Source organism: Zalophus californianus, chromosome 17 (genome assembly GCF_009762305.2).
Source record: "Zalophus californianus isolate mZalCal1 chromosome 17, mZalCal1.pri.v2, whole genome shotgun sequence".
NCBI classification, from domain to species: Eukaryota; Metazoa; Chordata; class Mammalia; order Carnivora; family Otariidae; genus Zalophus; species Zalophus californianus.
Window position 1 is genome coordinate 41344205 of NC_045611.1, and position 12517 is coordinate 41356721.

The following is a 12517-nucleotide window of genomic DNA, read 5'->3' on the forward strand; positions in this document are numbered from 1 at the left end:
AACAGAGGGAGGGGGAGAGGGAGAAGCAGGCCTCCTGCTGAGCAGGGAGCCAGACATGGGGCTCGATCCCAGGACCCTGGGATCATGACCTGAGCTGAAGGCAGATGCTTAACCAACTGAGCCACCCAGGTGCCCCAGCACTGTGTGTGTCTTTGAAAAGGAAAAGTTTGATGGTAAAAGAAAGGAAAGCCGATGTGAGATGTAACTGATTGTCATGGGAAAACAAAATTATTAGGTGTTACTTACCCAAGCAAAGATTTCCTTTTCCTTGTAGTCATGGTAAGAAGATATTTCAACTGTATTTTAATTATTTTTTGGTACTTCTTGAAATTGTCTTACATTTTTAAAATCAAAGCATCATACTTTGTTAATACTTGGTTAAACAATCAAATAGCACAGAAGGAGTGAAAAGTGATGAGAAGTAATCTTCTCTTTCTAGCCTCTCCTCAGCTGAGGCTGCTCCCGAGAGGTAAACCTTTATCGTTCCCCTTACCTTTTTACTTTGGTGGTTGTCTCCAGATTTTGAAACCCTTACAATTAATTTACCATTTCTAGGCTTATCACTTAGTTCTAGACCTGTCTTGACTTTTTTTTTTTTTAAGATTTATTCATTTGAGAGAGAGAGAGAGAGCATGCACGAGTGGGGGGTGAGGCAGGGCAGAGGGAGAAGCAGGCTCCCCACTGAGCAGGGAGCCCCATGTGGGACTTGATCCCAGGACCCTGGGATCATGACCTGAGCCGAAGGCAGACGCTCAACCGACTGAGCACCCAGGCGCCCCCCTGTCTTGACTTCTCTGACAGACTAGCTCACACACCCCTGAGCCATGTATATGTATTCATCAGCCATTCTGGAAGTGCCCGTGCATATCAGGACTGCTCTAGGGGCTCAGCAGGGAAGGAAACAAGTCTGCCTTCACGGGGCTTTACATCTGTTTTCGCAATGAGATTTTTATTTTAGGATAATCACAGACTTACAGAAGAGTTGGAGAACTTTGCAGAGAACTCTTTCTAAAGCATGTGAGGATAAGTTGCTGACTGGATCTCTCCCTGATACTTGAGTGTGTTTTTCCCAGCAACAAGGATATTCTCAAAAATACTCACAATACAGGGCGCCTGGGTGGCTCAGTCGTTAAGTGCCTGCCTTCGGCTCAGGTCATGATCCGAGGGTCCTGGGATCGAGCCCCACATCGGACTCCCTGCTCCACAGGAAGCCTGCTTCTCCCCCTCCCTCTCCCCCTGCTTGTGTTCCCTCTCTGGCTGTGTCTCTCTGTCAAATAAATAAATAAAATCTTTAAAAAAAAAAATTCACAGTACAGCCATACAGGTCAGAAAACTGACATTGATACATTGCGATCACCTAAACCTCAGACGCCATTCAGGTTCAGTCACTCTTCCCTGTGACTCCTTTATGGCAGGAGGGTGCAGCTCAGCATCCCTTGTTGTGTTCCGCCGTCACGCCTCTCTCTCCTCCTTCAGTCTGGAATGGTTCCTCAGTCTTCCCTTCACTTTTATGACCTTGACACTTGGAAAGACTATAGACTGGCTGCTTAGTAGAATGTCTCAATTGTGTAAGATTGAGCCTACACACCCGTGGCAGGGATCCCTCAAGAGCGACACTGGGTTCATCTCATTCCACCTTACCAGCGGACATAAAACTTTGATGTGTCCCAGTACTGGTGAGGGTTCCTTTGATCGCTTAATTAATTAGCATCTGCCAGGCTTCTCCACTGAAAGTTACTCTTCACCTTGCAGATATTTTGTTGGCTGTTGCTATCATTCCTTTTCATTTGCTCATTAATCCACATCAGTATAGATTCCTATTTGAGACCCTGAAGTGGTTCAACCAGTTCCCCAAGTTCCCCTGGTTCCTTTGAATGGAGAATGGCATTTTGAAACATCTGGGAGCTGGGTGTGTTCGTTTCTGTTGTGGTGGTTGCTCCCAGGCCCTTCAGTGGACAGAGCTGGGGACTGGGTGTGTGTGCATCCATGCTCATGTATACACTTACATCTCTATAGATTTTATATCTGTTGTGATCTAGGTACTGGAAACCAGGAGTTGACACCAATATCTCGAATTGAGATCCTGCTGCTGCTGGATTATTCTAGTTTTCTGCCTTCCCAAATTTGTCATGTTCCTCTGTGACTAAGATTCCTATCTGCCTTTATTCCTACTATAGATACTTATGGGGTCAGTCCTTCTAGATGAGCAACCACTCTTTGCTTGTGTAAGTAACCAGTTCTTCACGGCCATTACTACCCTTTTTGTACAGATGTGCTCCCCACTCCATTCGCTGACAGCACACCACTCAAACCTCCCCTGCCTCCATCACTCACCTAGTTCAGGCTGATACCGTCCCCTGCCACACACAAAGCCTCCCTGTGGACACTCTCCTCATTTCACGTAGACGTAGGTCCACCCCCACTTGGGTTCTGCATTCCCACGTAGGGTTGCCCCTCATTCCCACCCTTGCAAAGGCACCCTCCTCACCGTACTTGGCTCCAGGCCTCTTCCCTCTTCCACCCCCCTAGTGCTCACCTCACTCTGCTTGGGCTCCCATGTCCTGCTCTCCATCACCAAGGGTCCTTCCTCTGCCTGCACAGATCAGATGCCCTCTTCTCTGCTCCACCTACCAGTTTGAGGACTGAGTTGTGTGAGTTTTGGCAGACTGGCTTTCGAGGAATTGATCCGGTTCATCTAGGTTACCAGATTTGTGAACGTAGAGTTGTTCATGGTATTCCTTATTTGTCCTTTCCATGTCCATAGGACCTGTAGTGATGTTTATTCTTTCATTTCTGATGCTTGTAATTTGTGTCATCTGTGTTTTTCTTTGTTAGCTTGGCTAGAGGCGTATTGTTTTTATTGATCCTTTTCAAAGAAAATCATGCCGTGGGCTGAGTTGTGTGCCCTGGCCCTAACACCCCCAATATGACTGTATTGAGAGATAGCATCTTTAAGAGGTAATTAGGTTAAATGAGGTCGTAAGAGTGGAGCCCTAGTTCTCTAGGGCTGATGCCCTTGTAAGAAGAGGAAGAGACACAAGAGCGCTCCCTCTCCTCCATGGGGGAATACACGAGAAGGCAGCCGTTTCCAGGCTAGGAGGATATCTCTCACCAATTATTGGCTTGAGATTTATCTTCTTTTCTTATATATACATTTAATGCTATAAATTGCCTTCCAAATACTGTTTTTACTACATCCCACAAATTTTGATAAGCTATATCATAATTTTCATTTAGTTTAAACTATTTTTAAGTTTCTCAAGATCTCTTCTTGATCCAGGTGTTATTTAGAAGTGTGTTGTTTAATCTCTCACTATTTGGGGATTTTTCCAGCTATCTTTTTGTTTCTGAGTCAGTTTAATTCCATTATGGTCTGAAAGTATACATTGTATAGTTTCTATTCTTTTTAAACTTTTCATGTGTTTTTATGGCCTATATTGTTTTATGGTTCAGAGTGTGTTCTGTTTAGGTATATGTTCCATGTGAGTTTGAGAAGAGTGTAGTGTGCTGTTGAGTGAAGTAGGCTATAGATCTCAGTTACATTCAGTAGATTGATGGTAGTGTTGAACTCAGCTATATCCTTATGATTTCCTGCCTGCTCGCTCTGTTCATTTCTGATAGTGGAGTGTTCAAGTTTCCAACTGTCATTGTGAACTCATCTGTTTCTCCTTGCAATTCTGTCCATTTTTGCCTCCCATAGTGTGATGATCTCTTGTTAGGCACATCCACCTTAAGGACTGCTAGGTCTTCTTGGAGAATTGACTCCTTTATCATTATGTAATGCCTCTGTCCTTCATAATTTTCCTTGTTCTGAAGTCCACTTTATCTGAAATCAGTATAGCTACTTCAGCTTTCTTTGATGAGTGTTAGCATGGTGTATCTCTCTCCATTCTCTTAATTTCTGTCTTTATACTTAAAAGTGGGTTTCCTGTAGACAACATCTAGTTGGGTCTTGTTTTTATTCACTCTGACAACCTCTTTGATTGGTGTATTTAGACCATTGCCATTTAAAGTGACTATTGGTAGAGTTGGATTAATGTTGACTATATCTGTTACTGTTTTCTATTCATTCCCTTGTTTTTTGCTATTTTTATCTTCCACTCTTTGTCTGCCATCTGTAGTTGTAATTAAGCACTTTATATGATTCTGTTTTCTTTCCTTTCTTAGCATATCAGTTATACTTCTTTTTCACTTACTTCAGTGGGTGCCTTAGGGTTTACAACATGCATTTACAACCAATCCAAGTCCACTTTTAGGTAACACTGTACCACCTCACAGGTAGTACGAGTATGATGACCAAATATTCCTAATCCCTACCTCTTGTCCCTAGCATCGTTGTCATTCATTTGACTTCTACATCCGCACACATGGGCGTGTATATATATAGTCGACCTTGAAAATAAAACAGGCAGTTATTTTACCAGCAAGTGGGTTTATATGGCAATAGTAGAGAATTACAGTTCACGACAGGCAAGCTACAGCAAAACTACGTGGGAATGCAGAGCACAAAGGAGAGGAACGCTCTTTTATAGAGAAAAGGGGGAAATTGGGAGGGGCCGTTATCAACAAAAAGTCCACTGAAGTAAACTGGGAGTCCAAAATGTAGTGGCTCTTCATTGGCTGAGTTGTAACAGTCTCTCATTGGCTGGGCTGTTGCTCGGCAAGGAGAAAATCTTCTTCCCCCTCCCAGGGTAAGTAAAGTAGGCTTCTTCCTGTTGGAAAATGCAAGGTACATCTCTTCCTGTTGGGTCAACAAGGGGCTGTGAGGAATGGTACAGCCTGAGAGCTCCCCCTTCTGGCTTCCCAACTCCATCTTAAATTAGGTTATTAATGTTATTAGGATTATTATTGCCCAGCTGGTTTATTTTTTTCTTAGGTACATATTTTAGTACTTTCAGAAGGGGATTGTGGGTAATAGATGTTAATATCTGGTAATAGTTAAACCAGATGTGGTATGCCAGGTTCTTAGTTATTTTCCTTCAACAGTGGAGATAGTACATTTTCTCCTAATTTGTCAATCTGTTGGTTATTCTTTTGTAAGTGATTAGTATGTTCTATTGATTTTTTTTAGTTTTTTCTCTTTATCCTTGATATTCTGCTGTTTCTTTACAATGTGTCTAAGAGTGGATGGTTCAAATTTATTCTGTTAACACTTGGAATTTTTCAATTATAGAATTCATGTCTAACCTGAATTTCTGAAAAGTATTAGATGTTAATGTTTTTAAAAATTTTATCCTCCTTCCTCTTAGATGTAGATTAGTGTTTCTCCATTTATGATCTGTTTTTCATAGCTTTCTTTTGCATTTTCTTTTTATTTCTCTGAACTTAGCTTTGAAACGTTTTCTTAGTTCTTTATATTACCATTTTTCTCTTAGCTTCCAACTTAGTATTAACTTCCTCTATTGAGTTTTCAATTTGATGACTATTTCTTGCTGCTTAGAGTTCTGATAAGTTCTTTTTTATGTCTGCCTATCTTTTTATATCCACCTGCTTTGTTTCATGACTATGAATCCTTTTTATCTCTTGGACATCTTAAGTGTATTTATTTTAGAGTCCTTTTCTGATGCTCTTTTATAAATTTCCTCAGGTGTGAATCTCTGCTCCCTGACAAAACCTTTGTGGGTTTTTTGTTTTTTTTTTAACATTTATGATGGCATTGATTTGTGGACTTTGTGGTTTTGTTTGAAAGCTTGTGTTGCATGGACATTTATTTTCTCTCAACAAATTTCGTCCATCACCTTCACTTCTGGATCCAGATCAGAGTTTTTATTTTTGGCTATAACATCACACCCTGAAGGGAGAATGTATTTTCAGACCCAGAGATCCCATGACAAGCAGGCTTGGGCACCAAGTTATTTTAACGAAAGATTAGACCAGTTTGCAACATCATTTCACATTTCCAGCATTTACTATTTATTTTAGTGATTTACATTATTTAATAGGTAAAAAATGTACCTTGTCATTTCAGTTGTGTTTCTCTTATTGATGCTTAGTGTGAACACTTTTCCAGGATTGCTTGTGTCATACCCTAAAAAATGATTGCTGGGTTGATTTCCTTTTCTTTTTCTTTCCATCACACCTCAGTTTTTACCCAAGCGTAATTACCTCGCTTGATTATTCATATTCACTGATGAGTGTTTGTCACTTTTCCAAATCAGATCTAGGCCTAAGGAATAAAGATATTTGAAAGAGTCTGCTTTAGAATTTTGCTGCCTGCTGGCCATTCAAATCCAGCCTGTTTCCTAATGCTTTCTCTACCTACTGTGCTATTAAGAAGTGAGATGCACAGGTGTGATCCTGAATCATTGCTGAAACTGAGTTACAGTTGATATTCTGGTTCTGATCGCTTTGTAACAAACATTTGATAATGGTTAGTGGTGTAAAGCATTTTATAATGTGTATGGATTCTGTGGTCGGGACTTTGGAATGGACATAACACAAAGGATTTGTCGCGGTTCCACAGTGTCTGGGGCCTCAGCTGGGAAGACCTGAGGGCTGGTGGTGAGGAAACAGATGGATTCATTTGAAACTTAGGTGGTGACATCTCTGGCAGCTGATTTGTGGCTTTGGCTGGGACCATGATTGGGGCGCTAATTTGAAATTCCTATAGTGACCTTTCCATGGGGTTGCTTGAGCTTCTTCCCAGCATGCTGGCTGGGTTTTGACAGCATTCAAGAGGACAGGTCATAAGTACATGGCATTTTGGCCGTCTAGCTTTGAAGTCACATAACCCCACTTCCATGTTGCTTACAAGCCCCCCCGACCCCCGGCTCCCGGGAAGGGAATACAGAGCCCGTGTCTTGGTGGGACACATGTCAATGACAAATTGTAAGAAGAGCGAGTATGTTGGGAGACATGGTGTGGCCCTCTTTGAAAAATATAGTCTGCCAACTTGGGAAAATAAATTGTGTTTAATTGCTAGTAAGCCGGTAAAGGAATTACTTAAACATCTTTTAGTGTGACAAGGTCTGAAACAAGATTTTTAAATTTAATCTCCTCAAGTAAAGTTTAATTCAAAACCCTATTTAATAATTTCATGTATTAAGATTTTTATGATTGTACTTTTAAGTTTATAATCCTTTTTCTGTTTTTTATTAATAGCATTTTCTAAGAAAGGTCTTTTTTACTTCTTATTTTGCAGATAAAACTATAAAATGTAATCTGGATTCATTGAGAGGTTCACCTAAAAAAAAGCCTGAAAAGAAACAACAGTGCATCTCTTTGAAAGATGTAAATAAGGTTGTATTTTAAAATGTTCATTAGGTATAAAGTTCATACAAGGTTAATTTTAGAATATTCTCATTTGAAATCTAGGAACTAAAGTGTGTTTTCTGTTAAGAAATCCTTGGCTGTGGTCATGTCTTTCAGGAAGAAATATAGTTTGTGTGTTGGCTCTAATTCAAAAGAACAAGAGAACTCTAGCCTCCCTCTTGTTGCTGGCCTAGGGGCTTCTCTGCAGGATTGGGTATTTATGCTCATTTAACAAGGGTGTGAAAACCTGAGATTATGGGACACTCTAACAGTTCCAGTCCAACCTGTCCAACCTGTCTTTCCAGTCCTTCGACAAGACAAGTGAAATAATTACAGGACATTTGAAATACTGATTATCTGAAGTGCCACCTGCTTGCTACTTGGACACTTTAATCTAGTGGTTATAGCCATGGCATAACCACATTATCCAGTTCTTTGTCTCTCCATGTCTGTGTTGCCTGAAAATGATCTGGGATGGTTGTTTATGAGAATGACTCCCATGGAATTTTAGCTCCATAAGGATACGTATCTTGCCAGCATACACATTCTTTCTAAAAAAATTTTTTTACAGTGTGTTGAATCCTCCATGTACTGGCCAACAAAGAGGGGGATAACCTTATATGCTGAGCCAGATACACCAGCAACAAGGTATGATTTGAAAATTTAGTGTGATCGAATAGATACATGAATGTAATACTGTCTTACATGGTGTTTTGTATGATCGATGGTAGGAAAGGATTCAATTTCAATAAAGAGTGGTCCAGAAATTTTGATTAAACCTGTATTAATTTTAAATAAAAACATAACAACGGGTTAGTAGCACAACTGACCAGAAATTGGTAGTGGCTCTAGAGTCTCCGTGTTACCTTGTTGGACAAAGTTGTTTCTGTGAGGTAGGTCCAGTGGAATTGTCCTGATGTAGAGGCTGGTACGTGTGGGCCAGAAGGCAGTACAAGGTGGTGGGGGGCAAAGACTGGCTGTTGAGGAGGAGTATCTGAGGCTTTGACCGTAACCCTGTCCACATCAAGAGGCGGGTTCATGATGTTTGTGAAATCACAGAACAGTTGTACTGTTATTACACCGTGTTGCAAATAGTGTAAGATCTTAGTCCTGTGCTCTGTTCCTCCCCTCCTGGGCTTCGTGCTAGTGTTGTCCTACATTTCATTTATACATTCTTTATACATCCTAGGCTCTAGTATCATTTGTATCTAAACTTAGGTCAGTGGTCTTTTCGAGAGATTTAAATAGAAAGAAGAATACCTTCTGTGTTTACCTGCGTAGTTACCGTCAGTGCTTTTCACTGTTTGTGTAGATTCAGATCTCCATCTGGTATTCATTATGCTTGTCCCTGAAGGACTGCCTTTACTGTTGATTGTATTGTGGGTCTGCTGGTGATGGATTCTTTCAGTGTCTGTATGTCTGGAAAAATTATTTCAGCTTCATTTTTGAAAAAGGATATTTTTGCTAGGTATAGAATTCTAGGTTGATAGTTCTTTTTTCTCTGTATTTTAAAGATACTGGTGTCCTGTCTGCTTGCTGCATCATTCCTAACGCAAAAGCTACTGTCATCTTTTTCTTTGTTCCTTTGTTTGCAACATGTCTTTCTCCTCTGACTGCTTTTGAGATTCTTTTTCTTTGTTTCTGGTTTGAGCAATTTAATTACATATGCCTTGGTGTAGTTTCTCTCCTGTTTCTTATGCTTGGTGCTCATTAAGGTTCTTCATGTGTAGATTTTTGTCTTGCATCAGATTTGGAGAGTATTCAGCTGCTATTGTACAGATGTTTGTCTGCACGCATCTCTTTCTCCCGTCCTCTTGAGACTCTGATGAGACAAGTATCATACCTTTTGATACTGTCCGAAAGGTCCCTGAGACTTGGCTCTTTTTTTTTTTTTTTTTTTTTTTTTTACCTTTTTTCCTTGCTGTTCTTCAGGTTAGTAATTCTGCTGATGTATCTTTAACTTAACTGAGCCTTCTGTCATCTCCATCCTGCTGAAATTTTTTTGTTGTATTTTTCCATTTTAAAATTTTCATTTGGTATTTTTTATAGTTTGTATTTCTTTGCTGGGAACTTTAATTGTTCCACTCAAGAGTGCTCACCCCTCCCTCCCTTAGGGATCATGGTTATAATAGCTGCTTTAAAGTACGTGATGATTCCCACTTGTGTGCCATCCTGGGGTTCGCACCTGTTGATTATCTTTTCCCTTGACAGTCGATCTGGTTTTTCTGGTTCTTTGTGTGTTGTATTCTGGATATTTTGAATATTATGGTGTGAGACTCTGGTTTCTGTTCAAATCCTCTGGACAATGTTGGCCTTGGTGTTTTTGTGGTTTATTTAATAGGAAGTCAGTGACTCCATTCTGGTCTCAGACTCCGTCTCGTTTGGGTGGTGACTGCAGCTCTGCTTTGGGTCTGTTCTGAATATGCTCAGCTTGGGGCGAGCCTGGGACTTGTATTGGGTCATTCTCTGGCACACACTCTTTTCTCCAGGATTTTCCTCACATTGACCATTTTGTAGATGTTCCCTCTCCTTGAGCCCCTGTCCAGGTAGATGGCTTTTCATGGAGAAACGGCCATGCCAGGTCTGTGTGATTGGGGCCACTTGTGGAACAAAATAGCAGTGGAAACAAGGGGGGAAAAAGATGGAGGTTTCCTCCGCATCTTTGGACCCCGGGGTCCATTTCCTAGATCCTCTAGAGAGAGGGAGTTTCGGGTGACAGCCCCCTGTCACCACACTGCAGCTACATGACTGGAGCTGCCCATGGCGCAGGGCCAAAGAGAAAAAGGGAAAAGAGGAAATCAGTCAGTGTAGCTGTCTTATCTCCCCTTCCTGCTTCTCTGGCTTGAAATAGAGGGTTTCTCTCAGTGCTTGATGTCCACATCCGTGGTGCAGTTCTGTGTCTGGGGCCAGCCTCAGGCCAACACCAAGAGACAGAGGAGTGTAAAATCCCTGGGAATTCTCCACGATTCTGGTGGTTTGCAAGGTTTGACTTCTCTCCCCTTCAGTTCTGTGCTTTACACGGGGTTTCCAGCTGAGGTCAGAGGAGAGACCGGCTGTGGAGGGCTTAGGCCCTCTTGTTGAGCACCAGCACCCTCAATGTGGTTTTCATCCTTAGAGGTCCATTCTCACCGAAATAAATCTGCATATGTAGAGCGACACACTCCTTAGTGCTACCTAACTGAGTTTTCTCCCAGAAAATATAGGCATTTTCAGGATTGGGGCAAATGGGCTCGGAAATTCTAATCAATGTTTTTTGGTTTCTAGTGCTTTATGTCAGAAGCCAAATGAGAAACCACTTAGGTTGGCTGAGAAGAAAGAACACAATGAGAAGAATGGCTGTGTGAAGTATGAATTATTTCTTTGGTCTACATTTTTTTAATTTTTTTATTTTTTCAAAGATTTTAGTTAGAGAATGAGAGAGCACATGAGACGGGGGAGGGTCAGAGGGAGAAGCAGACTCCCCGCCGAGCAGGGAGCCTGATGCGGGACTCAATCCAGGGACTCTAGGATCATGACCTGAGCCGAAGGCAGTCACTTAACCGACTGAGCCACCCAGGTGCCTGGTCTACATTTTTTTTTTAATAATTGTAATAAAATTATAAGCAGGAAGGATTTACATATGATTTTATTTTTTATTTCAAACCCGCATTCCCTTGTGGAAAATACACCTACAGTGTCCGCTGTAGGCTTTGAAGTTAATTGTTTTTCCTGTTCGCTAGGGTAGATTTTTCTTTTAAAATATTTGTTCCACTGTAAATAATCATATTCTGCCTCCCCTTCCTGATTCTTTTGGTGAAGTTTTATGAAACAAATTAGATACGGTTGGTCTTTGGGGCTGTTGGTCTTCTATGGGTTTACATCTGCTGCTCTCCCGGCTTTCTGATGGCCAAAGGGGTCTTCCACCTGCTGGAGAAACTTTTTCATTACTTGTAGTGTGGAACTGGGTTTTGTTTTGTTTTTTGTTTTGTTTTGTTTTGTTTCTGTCTTGTCAGATTCACAAGGTATTCACTGACGAGTTAACAACAGAGTAGTAACTTTATTTCCTACTTGGTTAATCCATGAAACATTCTCATACTCGTTTTTATGATTTCTTACCATACCAGCCTAAAAACACCCTTATAGTCCCGGTAACTGTAGCTGCTCTGAAGTCAGTCACCAGAGTGACAAGGGATTTACGACAGTTCAGAACTGGGTGGGTCATACTGTGTCCACTGATTGGCCCGGGATGACTGGGGGGAGGGTGTTGACTGCAACACCGTTGGGTTGCCTGCCTCCCAGAGCCCACCCTCTGGCCCCGCAACACCCTTGCACCCCCAGGAGCTCCTCACAGGGCTCCCTGGCCACCCCCTGCAGCCCACAGATCTGGGGGTGGCTGTCAGCGCAGCTGTGTTGACCCCTCCTCCCAGGGCAACCCTCCACCCTACTCCCCGAAAGCCGTGGGGCTGCACCTGGTGGTTTTCCCTGGAATGAGAGACCTTGCATTACCCGTGCAGCTCATTTCTTACTTTCATTACATTAAATTATAACTTGATAAGCAACCCCGAGGTACTCTATTGCCTTTCATTTTTGTATTAAAAGGTGGTATCTTCTCTCCTCATGGGCTAAATGCCCTTTACTTAGAATCCATTGATTCAACAATGGCAGTGACTCTGCCAGTGGTTCAAGATTATGGCACAGAAGCGAGAAGGCTGTGGGTTTCTCAGCAACGTGACATGACCTGGTGGTCATGCAGTCTTTCTTCATGTCAAAACAGGTGTTCCTGGGATTGGTGGCACTGTGTCCACAGCCTGGGGGCCAGTCCGTACTGACCTGACCTCTGTGGCCTTTTATCACAATAAACAGGACAAAACGGGGCGAGCAGTAATTTCACAGCTATGCCTTGGGATATACAGTTGACCCATGAACAACATGGACGTTGTTGGGAGTGCTGACCTCCCACACAGTTAAAAGTCTGCCTATAACTTGTGACTCCCCCCGAACTTAACTATTCATAGCCTGCTGTTCACCAGAAGCCTTACCAGTAATGTAGTTGATTAACATGTATTTGTATGTCTTATGTATTATGTACTATATTCTTATAATAAAGTAAGCTGGAGAAGAGAAAATATTACTAAGAAAACCATTAGGAAGAGAAAGTACATTTTTAGTACTGTACCGTAAACAATCCGCATGTAAGTGGGTGTGCATGGTTCAAACCTGTGTGGCTCAAGGGCCAACTGTGTATTTCATTTTATCTCTGTCAAGGAAGAATTAAAAATTATAACTC

At 41.7% G+C, this 12517-nt stretch overlaps 1 protein-coding gene across 10 annotated transcripts in view; it reads left to right on the forward strand.

Moving 5' to 3' along the window:
- The window catches only part of TDRD12 (tudor domain containing 12), a 66407-nt gene that overhangs the window by 23205 nt on the left and 30685 nt on the right, over positions 1-12517 (forward strand). For 9 of the 10 annotated variants that reach the window (XR_003524077.2, XM_027617819.2, XM_027617822.2 and 6 more), the window contains 3 exons: positions 7142-7239; positions 7823-7899; positions 10516-10596. Coding sequence is in view for 9 of the 10 variants with exons in the window: in XM_027617819.2 (XP_027473620.1) it covers positions 7142-7239; positions 7823-7899; positions 10516-10596 (256 nt within the window). In the remaining variant the exon portion in view is untranslated. The remainder of the gene's footprint in view (positions 1-7141; positions 7240-7822; positions 7900-10515; positions 10597-12517) is intronic. The other variant, XM_027617820.2, reaches the window with a different exon arrangement.